The sequence below is a fragment of the Pteronotus mesoamericanus genome, unplaced genomic scaffold (assembly GCF_021234165.1).
Source record: "Pteronotus mesoamericanus isolate MK-2021 breed Mesoamerican mustached bat unplaced genomic scaffold, CSHL_Meso_final contig_221, whole genome shotgun sequence".
NCBI classification, from domain to species: domain Eukaryota; kingdom Metazoa; phylum Chordata; class Mammalia; order Chiroptera; family Mormoopidae; genus Pteronotus; species Pteronotus mesoamericanus.
This window is the reverse complement of record NW_026555092.1, coordinates 19,554,484-19,570,615: the sequence shown is the minus strand read 5'-3', so window position 1 is coordinate 19,570,615 and position 16,132 is coordinate 19,554,484. Positions and strand designations below refer to the sequence as shown.

The following is a 16,132-nucleotide window of genomic DNA, read 5'->3' as shown; positions in this document are numbered from 1 at the left end:
TCTCCACAGTCAGCACACCAGTTTTCCTCAAGACCATCCTCCCTCCCCAGTTTTCTTTAGGAGTGTTTCCCTGCCACCCCCAAGACAAGATTATGGCCTTAGTTGGAGAGGAGGGGAATAAAAAACAGGTACCCCCCAAGGCCTGGCTTAGAGGCTGTTATCAGCTCACAGAGCCCATCACACAGTACCAGCACCAAAGAGCAAGATCTTCACCAAGTCTTGTTTTTGTAGCCCCCGTCCAGGGACAGCACCGCTGAAAGTCTGCAAGACAGCCGGGTTCAGTCAAGTATTTAAAATGGAAAAATATAGCACCATTGGGCCAGCAGCCACACTTGATCACCTACACATTAAACAGGTATTTGGATTAGAACTTTCACAGAGATCAGTTCAGAAAGGGGAAAAAAGTACCTTCGACCACTATATAAAACTGGAGTGCTCCAAGGCACAGATTCAGCCAATGTTTAAGGGGGAAAAAAAATCATCAAAGCCTCAACCTTTGCGTACAATCTTTATTGAAGTTATACAAAAAGAATCCCCCAAAAGTGAAAAAATACATTATATACAAAAACACTTTCCCTTGGGAGGAAGGCTCTCTGTTCCCTCTTAGCATGCAGTGCTTTCAACTGTAGCTCCAGCCTCCACTGTCCCCTCCACTGCTGCCCGGCTTTCAGCCTGATTCTCAGCCTGAAAGATAAACAGGGAGCCTGGGCATAAGCGACCCTTTTTCAAGTCATTCTACCTTATACAACTGAGTAGGTCTCAGTCAGAGAAAGTAAACAGGTCCCCTAAACTCTGCTTTGCTCCGTACACTAACAGGGCAATGACTGAAGTATAGCGCCAGTTTCTCAAATACTCTGTAATAGGCTTGACAGAACCGATGTTCGTATATTACATGCAAAGGAAAAAGCAGAAGTGATCCAATGGTCTCGCCAATTAAGTGTCTTCTCATATATTCAATTAGAGGGGGACCTGTAGTTTGTGTATATGGGTTTCATTTGTCAGTGAAGACATCCTATATTCTATACCAAACTGTTTCTTGCATAACCTCACTGTTTTTATGAGGGTTACACTCAAGCAATCCAAACAGGCTCAAGATGGGAAACATGCACTTGGGAGACTTGTTTCCCCAGGCCCTGAGAACAAGGGGAAATGAGGAAGGAGTCCAACCCCTGCTTAACTGCCCACCTCCTCCTCCATGTTTTCCGAAACTTCATTTCCACTGGAGACCGCATTCCCACCACCTCCGTTCACTTCCGGCTCTTGCTTGGCTTTCTTTGCATCATCTTTCCGGGGGCTCTCTTCCTCTGGTTTCCTCTAAAGATATAATTGTGTAGCCTTCACAAATGTGCTTAATATTTTTAAAAGGGCACTTGCAGGACACTTTGGGATTAACAGCTCTAAAGGTCTCACCCTAGCCACAGGAAGCAATGCCAATATGTACTCTGCAGAATAAATTGGTCTGCTCCAACACACCAATCAGCCTCTCCAATGGAACGGCAGGGTGATGGTGAGGAGTAGATATGAATGGTAAGCAAACCACCAAGTCTGAACTCCAACATTTGAATCAAGAAGTAAGCAAGAGTTAAGACTAGAACGTCTGCTACTAAATGACTGAAAGAAAACCGGCCAGCTCCTTACAATGGGCTGACTGGAACAGTCCACAATAGCTTCCCTGATACTCCTTGGGCCAGGAAGAGTATTGCTTCAAGAGGTATACAAGTGAAAACTATCTTTACTTTCAAATCCTCAGCACCTTTGCAAATACCTTTGCACCAGGTATTAGGAAAGGTACTCCTTGTATATTTGTATAAAATAAAAATAAATCACTGCATGTAGATTTACCTTCTTTCTGACAAGATGGGAAATATCAGTCACACAATTTGATGAGGAAGCACCATCTGTTGGCTTTCTACTGACAATCTGGCAAAAAGGAAGCCTCTGTTAGCAACGTGTAGCTATAAATGATAAAAAGTCCTAACATTAAGTGACCCCCCAAAACAACAAACAAACAACAAAAATAAAAAGACCCGAATAACTCACCATGGAAACTGAAGAGCCTCCTCCACTAGGAGTGAAGCCAGAAGTAGAGCTCTCTACCTGTGAACAATGACAAACACCAGTGGGTCCTAGGATAAAACCTACCAGGTCACCCACAGTCCTACAACAGTTACCCACCATCCAGGTAACTGATTAACACCTCAAATACTAGTGGCCTCCATATAGTAGCAACATTTTCTACCCTCACTACCCATACCCCCACAGCTGCTGTCTCCACATCCTGGGGCACAGGCAAAGTATAGATACTAAACTGAACCCTCCATATCCTATTAGCACCCTGACACCCTACCTCTAAAGGCAGAGCCAGGCAATCTGGGGTTAAAAGCCTTCAATACCTATACAGAGGACTTCTCAGAGATGGAAATAATTTACAATTGTTAAACAAATACTATTTTTCTTATACCATTAGAAGTAGCTTAATGAACAGATGAGAAAATTAAGGTTAGAAAAGTTAAGCAAACATGTCCATGGTCACATAGAGTAAAGAGCAAAGAAAGAAGTTAAACCCAATCTAGCTCCAGAGTGTATTTTCTTAAACACTACTAATTTAGCATTATTCTATCACGTTCCCTCTGACTTCCAAGAAGTAATTAAGATTCTTAGCAAACAGAACAGTAACACCATGATGCCTTCAATGATACTGAACATGCTATTATCAAAACTTCAAAAGGAAACCAACCAGAGTTGCTTTCAGAGCCAATTCAGCTACATTCCCACTACGTTGGGACTCCTTTGCATCTTCTATCTTCTCTCTAATTTCAGGTAGCAATTCCTTCAGCTCCTCGATTTCTTTCTCATATTCAGTAGGTGATCCTTCAGCCTCCTTCATCTGCTCATTTAGTACAGCTACAAAGAACAGGCTGAAGTGATCAGTAAGTTACCAGAAAAGGATCCACTGTTTTAACCTTGCCAACTGCAGGATCCATCAATATCATTGTGAAAACAGCTGATGCACACTTACCCATTCTCTTCTCAATGACTTCAATAGATTTGCTAAACTGTGCCACTGCCTCATCATACTGAGAATTGTACCCATAGGCCAAGCCCAACTGGTAGTGGGTCTCTGCAAGAAGACGGTCATGGGCTTCCAGGTACTGCTCTTGCAGGTTTAGACAAGCCTGGAACTCCTCCACAGCTTGGACATAATTCTCTAATGAAGAAAGAATAGCAATATTCTTCAAAATGTTGAAAGAATATTCAGCATTTAATATTACAGTACTTCCAAATGTTAAACCATTCTGGGGGAAATGCTCTCCTGATTTACGTTTCATCTATCTTCATAGTATCTCTATGATTCTCAATTATAAAAAATATCAGAATGACTTAGAAAACTTACTGAAAGACTTTTATTTAAGAGTACTTATTAGAAGAGGCCACCCACTGTTCTAGGGACTATAGGGAATCCAAACCTACTGTCCTTTTTCTGCCAACTGCCCATAATTTATAATCAAGCTAGATTTTAACGAATTTGAAAAAGACTGGGTTGGGGGCAGTGGATATCAGGGGCAAAGTAAAATGAAAAATGTATTACCAGATTCAACACTAACTTCTCCAAGTTTAAGATGTGCCTGTGCAGCATAAAGCTGAGCTTCTTTTGTTTCTTGTCTAAAAAAAGAAAAATGATCAGAAACTTTAAGAGCATTTGCCCAACCCTAACTGGTTTCTATTCTCAACCACCAAGTTCCCAATCTGAGCCTAGAAGCATCAAGAGTTTTTACCTTTTAAAAATGATCTTTGCTAAATCCAGCATATCCCAGGCAAGCTCTAGGTTCCCAATCTCCTCCTCTTCATTTTCTTGAAGTGACTAAAGTATATCCAAATCATTGGTATTAGGCAGAAGTGTAAGACAAGCATCTTTAGATAACAAATCTAAATATTGGGTTAGTAAGAGTCTGTTTAATTTTTCCCATAAAAGAGAAGACACATTTTTTTTTTTTGCCCCAGGTGGTGTGGCTCAGTGGATTGAGTGCTGGCTTGTGAACCAAAGGGTCGCTGGTTCGATTCCCAGTCAGGGCACACGCTTGGGCTGCAGGCCAAGTCTTCAAGTAGGGGGCATGTAAGAGGCAACTACAAATTGATGCTTCCTTCCCTGCCCCTCTCTAAAAATAAATAAATAAAATCCTAAAAACCAAAAACACACACCAATAAAACAAAAAACACAACAAAACAAAAAACAACCCCCCCCCCATTTTTCATTTTCACCAATAACTATTGATTTGGATCTTTTAAGTGTGTTGGCTATCCCCCGCATTGGCTTTTAGTGGGTAGAGGCCAGGTGTGCTGCTAAACATCTTCCAATGCATAAGACAGCCCACTGCAAAGATTTGGCTAAAATGTCAGTGGTGCCAAGAAACTTCACAAACCACTACTGACATGTCTAATCAGTCACAGCAGCTGCTTCACACATTGCACAAATCTTTTTGCGTTTCAGTTGTGTTTTTCCCTTTCTTGAAATAATAAAGCATAATACGCCAAAAATGTTGCATCTTTTCTTCCATCTTCAAAATTAAAATGGCTGCACAGAAATACACCAATTTGGTTTTTTTTTAATGCAGGCTGATATGACAGCAGTCACAATACAATCTAACAAAAATTTTCAAATTGAGTTAAAGACAACTAAACACCACTGCATGGGGAAAAAGTAAACGAATCTTTTAGGCAACCCAATATATAAACAGCTATAAGGTAATCAAACCTATACTAACTAGTAAACCACAGTCCTACAATAAGAAAGCAGACAAGATAATGAACAAATAATAATTTACCTTGTTTTCAAGAACTGAATCATTCGGTGCTTCTTCTGCCTTGTCATTTTCTTTATCTTCCTCTTCTGAGCCCTCGGTTTCTGCAAGCAAAAATTCCTCAGTATTGAGAATACTAAGAGTATCTTCTGACTGACTAGTCAGAATTCTATAAACATCTGTGAAATCATCTGTGTTCTGAGGTAAGACAGGGAAGATGCTAAGCCAAACCAGCCAACATTTGAACTGGCTATAAATAAGGCCAGTGATTACAATCTAATTCAAGTCGTAATCTAAATTAAACTTAGATTGCATAATCTTGTGTCTATGGTTCAGACCTTCAACAATAAAAGGCTAAGTGTTTCTCTTCTTAAAATCAGTCTGGATTGTTCAGATGAAGACCAATTAGCTACTGCCTCTTATTCACTGGCTAGAAGCTCCCATCTAAGCCAGAAGCAGTTGGAGGTATCCTCAGCCAGTGTTCCTAGCATCTTTAAGACACTTGTTAGATAACACTCATAGGCTGAGAAATACTGAAAGTTAAGTTACTCCAGTCCATTCAGAGCAGGAATGATGGACAGACTAGTTTTCTCAAAATAAAGCTGTAGAGAGAATAGCATAGCCTTTATCAACTCTCACCAATGAGCATGCCACATACTCCAGCCAGCTCTAGCATGTACAGAATCTGAAAAGTACCACAACCAGTTATTTTATTCCAGCAACATGCTTAAATCTGCAGCCATGATACCGTATTTTACCATATCGACATATACTTACAAGTCAAGTGCCTATAAGGACAGGCTGCTAATAAATATCTCTACACAGCACATAATGCTCAGAATGTCGTGTGATTAATATGGGCTTTTAGGGCACAAACAATTCCTCTACAGCAAACAAGCTGTTTTATCAAGTGGCTTGCTTTTCTTCAATTTCTATGGACTATGTAATTTAGTACTTCTGAAATCCAAACACCCACAACCAAACACCATTACCTGTCCATACTCAAACTTCCTAGTGGTTTGTGTACTTAGTTCCCTCATGTTAGACTAGATGAGTGATTTTATTGATGGAACAATGACACCCAGCCTCCAGCAGATTGTGTAACAAGTGAAACAATCTATGGAGGTTCATAACAGACTTGAGAAAATACCTTATCTTCTCAATTTGCAGGAAAAATCAACTAAATGTTTGTTATTCTATACTGCTCTTTTTTTAAAAAAATCCCCACCAGAGCATTTTTCATTGCTTTTAGAGAGAGGAAGGGGAGAGAAAGAAATTCAGTGTGAGGGAAAAAAAAAAAAAAAAAATCTACTGGATACCATCTTAATGTGCCCCAACCAGGGATCAAACCCACAACCTGGGTATGTGCCCTGGCCACGAAACAAACCCCTCAACTTTACAGTCTATGAGATAATGCTCTGAGCACTGAGAGCCATGTGGGCCAGAGCCTATACTGTTCTAAATGATCCCTTCTTACACATACCAGAATGTTAGAAGATGACATCTAATTTGGCATAAAATATCTATTTGTAGTTTTACATCAAATTTTCAAATTAAAAATTTTTACAACAGTGTGAGGAAAATACTGGTTTTTCTTGAGGAATCTGTACTACCTTCATGGAATGGTAAGAGAGGGAGCTAGGTTAATGAGAAAGCCATTACTTTGAGACAACACTTTCCAACTTGGTAACTTGTACCCAGGTATTAATGGAAATGCTCTAATGTCCATCAGAGAACTGTTAAAATATTTTCCAAGCTTCTTTGAAAATGGAATCTTGTGGCATGCTTATAATCACACTTGAAAGAAAAGGGAGACACTATTTTATGCCATTTCTCTGATCTTGTAGCCAAAGGCAAAGTAAAGGCAATCTGCTGATTCTCTAGTTATTAAAAGCACTTTCACCAGATAAAGTCAGATAACCACTACAGATTGACCAGTACAGTGCATCTGGGCATGGCCAACCTTTACACCCAATTTTAAAATTCCATTCACTCACTCATCATATCTAGCATGACAGTAGAACAAACACCAGACCAACAATTTTTATTAGGGACATTAACAGTCCAAGAGGTGGTAGGAAATGGGGTTTTAAGAGAAAAATCTCAAGATTTTTGCAGACTATGTTGCCACATAAATTCCGGATAGGAGGTGAGTTAAGGGAGAGGACAAAAGTTGTCTTCCTTGGTATGAGGTTGCCTACGAAGGGCAATACATTCAAGTCAGATCTAGGGTTGGATTCCAGTATTATGACTTACTGTTTGACCGTAAACCTCAATTTCCTCATCACTATGACTGGAGTAATATTACTTATTAGCTAGGGTTATTTTGGAATCAAAAGTAATATATGTGTGAGAGCTCTAACAATGAATGTTATTTTTGACCAGATGAATAGTTTTCGAACGAACTATGAGAAATATGACATCTACGGTGTAGCTTATTATTTGAAGTTCAACCTAAGAGAGCCAGATGAACTTTCTACTATCCTTGCTCACTATCATTAAATACCAAGGCATGGAAATTTTCAGTCCTGGCCGGGTTGTTCAGTTGGTTAGAGCGTTGTCCCAATACGCCAAGGTTGCAAGTTGGATCCCAGTCAGAGCACAAAGAAGAATCAACCAATGAATACATAATCAATAAGGGCAACAACAAATTGATGTTTCTCTCTCTCCCCCACCCTTTCCCCTCTCTCTACAATGACTACATTTTAAAAATGGAAAAAAAGACATGGGAGTTTTTAAAAATTGAAGAATTCAGTTCTGTGCTTTTCCCATAAAGACCTTCTAAAGCCCATAAACAATCTAATGGTGATACCACTTAGCCAAATTCACTTCTGGTTACCATGCCTTTGCTGGCTGGAGTGCAGGAACCTGCACATAGGTAGAAGTTTACAGAATGAGCTGTAAATATTGATAATGGGTCTTTAAAAATCTGAAATTTAAGAGAGCTCTCAAAATAATCTGTCAATTATATGAATGATTAATTGGTATATACCTGGGGTTGTTAACACCAATGTTAGACGAACCTTATAAACAGCAGAATCCTCAAATGATAGTACAACTCAATTCAGACGTGCCAATTATGTAATTACTAATTAGAGGCTCATAGATCTTGAATAAATTGAATGAAAAGTAGACTAAATAATAGCATATAAAGAAAACATCCGCACTTTAAAATGTTTGAAGTAACAAAAATTTCATTTTGACAGCCAAAGCAAGCATGAAATGAGGGGAGAAAGCAGCAAGAGGACTAATGAAGTTTTCTATCATCTTTTGAAGGGGACTAATTTGATTAATGTGAATAAGCCTCTAAGCATTTCCTGAAGATTTAAAATTTAAGATGGGTCACCAGAATTCTTTCACTCTGGTACAGCCTTCTAGAGTTAACTAACCACATTTAAATGGCATGCCTGCTTAAGTGTACCAGTTCAGTGGATTCTACTGCTGTAATCCTGCTTCCTAAAGCAGAGAAAAGGAACCATGTGAGCAGTAAGTAAAACAATCCAGAGGCATGCAAGTGAACATCCATTCAGCATTCTCTGCCAGCCTAGCCCACTAATTCTCTACCCACCCCAATCTACCCCTATCCACCTTTATTGGCTAGTATGGTACAAGTTACTAATAGCTAGCCAAGCCTCAGAAATCAGAGAAGGCCTATTTTGCAGTTAGTAAAAGCGTTAGTCATTAAGCCAGCTAAAGACGACTTACTGCTGATTTAACTTGCTCGACTTATCACAACCTTCTTAATCTACCCCCCATTTTCATTTAGTCCTTTCCTAATCCAAAGGCAGACGGAAAATCCTGAATGGAAGGCTGACTTTTACCCATGATTAGTGAGTCAAATCCAGAATGTACTCCACCCACTGCAGCTCTTGCATATCCCGGTTACCTTCACCCTCTTTCATCTGTTCTTCTCTCTCTTGTGTTTCTTCATTAGCAGCTATATTAACTTTGTCTTCAGGGGATTTCTCAGTAGCACCCTGGGCTACCTTGGTCTCAAACCCATCTCCAGCTGCCCCAGACTCTTCTACAGACAGCTTAGTCTCCGCCTGGTTAGGAACCAACTCTGCCCTGACCACCTCTTCTAGTCCTGAGCCATTTTTTCTTTCTGCCAATCCTTCTCCACTAGTCTCTGGTTCAACAGGAGTCTGATCTCCTGCAACTGACAGTCCATTGACTGCACCATCCTTAGGGAGAACTGTGGCCTCCTGACCAGGCTTCTCAGAGACTTGTGATCCATCTTCTGCAACCTCTGTTGTCACCTCTGGTGGCTCTTCAGCAGGAGGCACTTCTTGCCCTACCAGCTGCTCAGGAACAGATTTTCCTGGATCATTTTCAGAATCAGCTACCTGCTCCTTTGGCTCATTCCCACCCACATCCTCTGGCTTGACTGTTGAATCTATAGGCTCTGTTTCTACCTCCACTTCAGCGCCCTGCTTTTCTGGAGTCACAATAGGCTGCTCTTCTGAAGCTTCTTTTGGCTTGTCCTCTATCCTCACAATTACCTCTCCCTGCTTCTGCTTCTCCTGACCTCCATTTTCTTTGTACTCTTCTTGGATGAGAGTTGCAGAAACTGATTTCCCTTCCTCAGCATCCAGTGCTTCCTTTCCTGGCTTCCCAGAAGTGACCTCAGCTTCACTTGGTCCTTCTGGTCCTGTTGCTCCTTTTGCCTCTTCAGTGGTTTCAATTAAGTGATCTGGAGTGGATTCAACTTTTTCCTGTAGTTCCCCTGCAGGCTCACTTATATCCATATCTTCTCTTCCACCCTTTTCCACTTCAGTCTCCTGTTCCTTATCATTTTCAGGCTTCACCAGAGACTTGTCTTCCAGTTTTTTTGCTTCTTCTTTTTCTCCCATGGCGTCATAAACCTGTTCTCTCAACTCTTCCCTTGCTTCCTCTACATGGTTAAAGAACATGAAGCATAAACATGTCTTCGAGTTTAATGATAAAGGCATAAATGGAAACTAAAAATACATTCCCTTTAAACCCTCAAACAGCCTGGCTCAAGTTTTAGCAGATGGCCTACAAATTATTTGCCCCCTAGAGAAAAGCAAAGGGAAAGTCCCATCTAGCAGAGCAACTTATTGCAAAAGAAAACCAAGCTCCTTAAATTAGATGTTGTTTTACTTGAGCACTCTGATTATCAGTTAGGTGGAGATGCCAAGTTTTACATTCTCCTCTAAACATTATAGCTAAAAGCCAAATTCAGCTTAGAAATTAACATCTAAATTTCTCACACACAAAAAATGTAAAAGGGTTCTGAAAGCACTACTATTAAAATAACTGGGCTTCACAGACTTTTAAAATTTACCTATCCTCTTACAAAAGCCTGCAGTCAGTTTCTGTAATCAGCTACCTCCACTGCAGTCTCCATCAGATGCAGGTTATCACCCAGGCATCTTAGAGACCATCCAAGATAAGGAGGAGCCTTATTTCCATTACTTGCACACAAGAAATACACGTCGCATCTTTGGAACACCACATGCAACTCCACATACCATCTATGTTATCATTATTTTCTACCAGAGATTCTTCTGTTTTTTCTCCTTCCTCCTCTTCCACATGCACACCTTCCAGGGCATTTCCCAATACACCATTCTCCATTCTAGGAGAACAAAAGGAAAAAGGACCAAAGATATGATGGCTAGAATGTAACAATTTTTTAAAGATAGAAACTGTAGTCCTATATTATAAAAGCAACAGAAGAGTAAGCAAATGCATAGAATAAAAACTAGGTACTCTTGTAAAACTCACATATATTAAGGCTGTAAGAGCACTAAAGGAAATAATCATATCCGTCACCCAGTCACCTGAAAAGTCCTGATGACTTTATCAAAAAGACAAAAATCAATATATATATATATTTACAATAGGGTCATATTTTTCAAACATCATATCTATTCACATTTCCCTAAATGGCCAACGTTCTGGCAAGATTTTCATAACAAATCACCAGAATGCTGCATAAAATTAGAAAACTGACCAGAAAAGAAATTAAATAGATTACATATAATTTGCCACTTTTGTATATACCCTCAATGTATTTTTTCCTGGTTAATGAACTCTGGTGGATAACACACAACTTTATAATAATTAAGATTACTTGTTTTATCTCTGGTGTGGCTCGGTGGATGGAAAGCTGGCCTGTAAACAAAAAGGTCACTGGTTCAACCCCCCAGTCAGGGCACATGCTTGGGTTGTGGGCCAGGTTCCCTAGTTGGGGGTGTGAGGCAACTGATCATGTTTCTTTCCTTCTTACTCCCTTCCTTCTCCTCTCTCTAAAAGCACATAAATCAAATCTGGAGGGGGGAAAAAAAAAGACTACCTGTTTTATTTATTAAACACATTCACTTACTAGTGTATTCAAATTGCTCTTCATTCAGTCCTTGTGAAAGAAAATTATTTTGCACAAGTTGAGAGTGTTTTTAAAGGTTCTCCATATTGGACTTTGATAAATTACTGTCAGCTAAGGGAAAGGTCTCTGCTTCTAATGACCCCAAAGTCAAAACCTAAGTAAAATTTCCTCTTTGCATCAAGTGCCTTTCAAAACTTCCATCAATATTTCATACTCATTCTAATCCCCCGTTCTTAATAAAATCAGTCACACTTAGGTCACGTGAAATCCCAAGCCAGTAAACTATCTTAACAAAGAAACTAAAGTTTTTTAAAAAAGATTTTATTTATTTTTAGAGAGAAGGGAAGGGAGAGAGAGGGAATGAGTGAGAAACACTGATGTGCCTCTTGCAGATCCCCAACTGGGGACGTGACACCTGCAACCCAGGCATGTGCCCCAACGGGAAACTGAACCAGCAACCTCTTGGTTACCAGGCCAGTGCTCAATCCACTGAGCCACACCAGACTGGGCAAAAACCTAGTTTTTAAATAGATCACTATGGTGATACAAAATACTGTACTTTTGCCCTGGCAGGGTAGTTCACAGCTGGTTAGAGCACTGTCCCCATATGCCAAGGTTGCAGGTTCAATCCCCAGTCAGGGCAGATGCAAGAATCAACCAACAGCCTAGTGTGGCTTAGTTGATTGCAGCATCGTCATACCATTACCTAAAGGTTGCTAGATTGATTCCACATCAGGGCAAATGCCCATATTGTGGGCAGGAGGCAGTCAATCGATCAGTGTTTCTTTTTCTCTCTCTCTCCTTCCTCCCCCATGAATAAAATATACCTTAAAAAAAAACAACACCAGCCAACTAATAAATGCATAAATAAGTACAACAACTCAGTGTTTCTCTCAGAGAAAGGATGTTTGTTTTTTTTAGAGGTAGAGAGAAACATTGAACAAAACATTCTACTTATAAATCAGTTTGAAACACATACCTTGCCAACTCCAGAAGTGATTTCCCATAGAAAAAGAAAGCTTCTCCACACTCATTTGCTGTCTCTCCATATTTCTTACCTCTGTAAAGAGAATAAACTACCTAAGACCTGAATTAACATCTAGTCTAAAACATTTATTTCTAGTTCTTTAGTTATGATATTCCTTCAGTAACACATCCTAAGAAACTAATATTCCCCTCTCTTGCTTTTTAATCAACGTCAAAGGGACCTAGACCTAAGAAACAGTACATGAAGTTAGTGTTGCCTGTTCTTCATCTCTATATATTGTAAATGACATCAATTTACTGCAGTTATAATATATAATCTAAGAGCTAAACTAGATATAGTTAGAGGGCCTTTGGCTGGGACTGAAAGGAGGAGTAAGGACCATGAAAGAGCATCATGAAATAGTAAGAGCATTTTTCCTCTGAAGCAAGAGTGCCTGAGAAGTTAATCTCAGTGTCTTAGTTTTCTTATCTATAAAATGGAAATGGAACAGCTCAAAGACCTAATGAAGAACTGTGTTACTGTATATAAAAGCATTTAAAACAATGTTTAGAAATACAGATTTATATGTAAGTTTTAGCTATTATAATCTAGACAGTAGAGAGTGAAAAGGAAAGGAGAAACATCACACAAGTATGAAAAATGAGAAGGAGGTGGCACTTTACGTAGAGTAAGGAGACTGCTTTCATGGAGTAAAGGACTGGCAGGCCAACTACCAGGAAACCAAGAAGGAAAAAAGTCTTTTTAATTTGAAAAGAAACTAAGCAGGAATAGTGTGGTGGAGGTCATGTTTACTTAAGGGCAGTCTGCTAGACTGGGACAGCACACCTCAAATTTTCCTAAATACCCTCAGTGGCAGGACAGTGAGCATACTGCATACTGATTGCTCCAGGAACCTAGAAGGAATAAGGTTAAGAAGTGTGTTTCTTTCTGTTTAATATTAAAAACTTAGATTTTAATGTTATAAGATAACTGTCAAATTCTATAAAAAATACCCAGGAATCAGATGAGTTTATTGCAGACATCCAGGAATAAATTCCTAAAGATTCTTTTCAGAGGAAAAGTAAGGGATTGGGAAAAGAACAGACTGATATAATCCAGACTGACTGAACAGAGGAATGAAAAAGGCTTTTAATCAGTGAGCCTCAAACCTGAAACCCAGCTTTGTTATAAGCATTTCTTTTATTGAGCTGACCAAAAAGTTAGTTTTCTCCATGCAATGGCTCAAGTAGTGCTCAAGTAGTTGAAGACAGCTTCAACTTTATTTGAAACAATTTTGTTAGATTGTATTGTGACAGCAGTCATATCAGCATGTATTTTGTTTTATTTTAAAAAAGATTTTATTTATTTTTAGACAGATGGGAGGGAGGGGAAAAAAGAGGGAGGGAAACATCAACCAGTTGCCTCACACGCCCCCAAACTGGGTATGTGGCCTACAACCCAGGCCAGTGCCCTGACTGGGAATTAAACAGGCAACCCCTTGGTTTGCAGATCGGTACTCAATCCACTGAGCCGCATCAGCCAGGGCTCAGTGTGCATTTTTAAAAGAATGTATCAAAATGGGTGAATTTTTGTGCAGCCATTTTAATACTGAAGATGGAAGATGCACATCATTTTTGGTGTATTATGCGCTATTATTTCAAGAAAGAGAAAAACACAACTGTAATACAAAAAAAGATCTGTACAGTATATGGAAAAAGTGCTGTGACTGATCAAACATGTCAATGGTGGTTTGCAAAGATTCTTGGCACTGCTGACATTTCGGCCAAACACTTCTTTGTGGTGGGGCTGTCTTATGCACCAGAAGGTGTTTAGCAGAACCCCTGACCTCTATATCCACTAGAAGCCAATAGCGGGAGATAGCTGACATATTTAAAATACCCAAACCAATACAGTTATTGGTCAAAATGAAAAAAATGTATCGTTTATTTTATGGAAAAAACTATACTTTTTGGCCAACCCAATATAAGGAAGATTTCTTCAAATCAGCTAGTTAAACATGATTACTTCAACTGCTATTGGTAACAGTATTTTAGAGGAAACTAGCTCAAACTAAGTTATAGACTGAAAGGCTAATGCTTGAAGATTTTAACTTTCTTAGAGGACAGAGGTACATTCAGGTATTTGGTTAAAATAAATCAATCTTGAGGCACTAAAGCTAACCTGTTTCCTCAAAATACAGATAAATATGGTCACCTATTGGTAACTACCAAAGTTCTTGCAGTTACACTAGATAACAAAGTGCTAAGAGTCTATAAAAATTAGTGTGCTAACTACAACATTAGTGGTAGGCTGGCCAATGATCATGGCCTGCTTGGGACTGAGTTTCCCCAGACAAAGAACTTCCACTGCTAAAACTGGAAAAGCTCTGGAACAAATTGGGCCAAGTTGGTCACTGTAATGAACAGTGACTAGAAAACATATTACTTTACTCAGGAAAATCAAAGGCTAATAAAATTGCTCAGTTATATGTAGGTTCTATAGTTATGAATTTGAATATGAACATTAATCATCTCTTAAAACTCTTGTACTTTATTTTTTTCCTCATAAAACTGTTTATGACTCAAGTTTATTAGGAACATATCACATCACAGCAAAACACAGTACTTACAAAAGACTAGCTGCTTCCTGGAATGCATTGACAGCTGCTGGAATATCTCCCATCACTAGATGTTTCTGTCCTAAGCCCAGTAGCTTCTTAGCTTCACTATCCACATCCAGACTGCAAGGAAAAAAATTTTTTTTCAAGTGTCAAAATAGTTTTTAAAATCAACATTTTCTTGAAACCTGCTACATTTAAACCATCATTTCTTTAAGTTCGTGATCTACTCTTGCAAAGCTTTGCTAACTCACATTTATCACTACAAAAGTAAAAGAAATCTTAAAAGCATCACCAGAATTAGATTTTCTCTCTAAATTAATACAGCAAGTATTACTAGCTAAAATAAAAATTAGCCCTGACTGGTATCGCTCAGTGGGTTGAGAGTTGTTCATGCAAACCGAAAGGTCCTGGTTTGATACACAGTCAGGGCACATGCCTGGGTTGCAGGCCAGGTCCCCAGCTGGGGGAATGCAAGAGGCAACAGACTGGTATTTCTCCCCGTCTCTTTCTCCCTCCTTTACCCTCTCTCTAAATATAGATGTATAAAAGGATATTCACAAGGTAACAAGTGAACCTCACACCATATACAAAAATTGACTAGAAATGGATCATAGACTTTGTAAATGGAAGTTTTAAAATATAAAACTTCTAGAAGGAAATATAGCTGAAAATCTTAACTTTCAGTTTGACAAATATTTTAAATAAAATTAAAAAACTATTTAAAAAAAATCAATAAACTAGGTAGACTATTAAAATGAAAATCTTCTGCTTTTTGAAAGACATTTATAAAAATGAAAAAATGTCTTCTCCACACTGAAACTCAGAGACTGGACAGAAATATATGCAAAACTCATTGCTTTAACATAAAGGATTTTTATCTTAAAAATATAAAGAACCCTTACTAAAATGAAGTAAGACAAACACTGCAATAAGAAGGGCAAAATATAGGAACAATTAATATATAAATGGTAAATAAGCAAATGAAAAGATGCTCAACACCATTAATTATTTGAGAAATAAAAACTAAACTCATAATAAGATACGATTACACCCCAATTTGAATGGCTAAAATGTAAAGACTGACCCACATCAAGTTTTGATGAGGATGCAAAGCAGCTGGACCTCTTAATACTGATAGAAATGTAAATTGGGAGAATTGCTTTGGAAAATATATCCTAACCTGATATAGTCATTCATTTTAGAGATAAAGGAAAGGAGAGGGAAGGAGAAAGAACACTGACTGGCTGTCTCCCAAAGGTGCGGGCAACCTAGGTTATGTGCCCTGATTGGGAATTGAAACCACAACCTTTCTGGTGCACAGGACAACACTCCAACTTATCCATCCAGCTAGGGCTAGTAATTTCATAAAGTTAGTTATATAACTACCACATATT

At 38.9% G+C, this 16,132-nt stretch overlaps 1 protein-coding gene across 2 annotated transcripts in view; it reads right to left on the bottom strand.

Moving 5' to 3' along the window:
• Positions 1–284: 284 nt before the first annotated feature.
• Positions 285–16,132, bottom strand: part of NASP (nuclear autoantigenic sperm protein) — a 33,043-nt gene continuing 17,195 nt past the window's right edge. Inside the window, exons 3-15 of one of the 2 annotated variants that reach the window (XM_054572141.1) lie at positions 14,748–14,858; positions 12,131–12,211; positions 10,295–10,401; positions 8,686–9,693; positions 4,824–4,903; positions 3,777–3,862; positions 3,590–3,663; positions 3,020–3,208; positions 2,738–2,904; positions 2,041–2,097; positions 1,843–1,920; positions 1,186–1,314; positions 285–684 (exon numbers count right to left, since the gene is read on the bottom strand). In XM_054572141.1, the coding sequence (XP_054428116.1) occupies positions 604–684; positions 1,186–1,314; positions 1,843–1,920; positions 2,041–2,097; positions 2,738–2,904; positions 3,020–3,208; positions 3,590–3,663; positions 3,777–3,862; positions 4,824–4,903; positions 8,686–9,693; positions 10,295–10,401; positions 12,131–12,211; positions 14,748–14,858 (2,248 nt within the window). In that variant the 3' untranslated portion in view covers positions 285–603. The remainder of the gene's footprint in view (positions 685–1,185; positions 1,315–1,842; positions 1,921–2,040; positions 2,098–2,737; positions 2,905–3,019; positions 3,209–3,589; positions 3,664–3,776; positions 3,863–4,823; positions 4,904–8,685; positions 9,694–10,294; positions 10,402–12,130; positions 12,212–14,747; positions 14,859–16,132) is intronic. The other variant, XM_054572142.1, reaches the window with a different exon arrangement.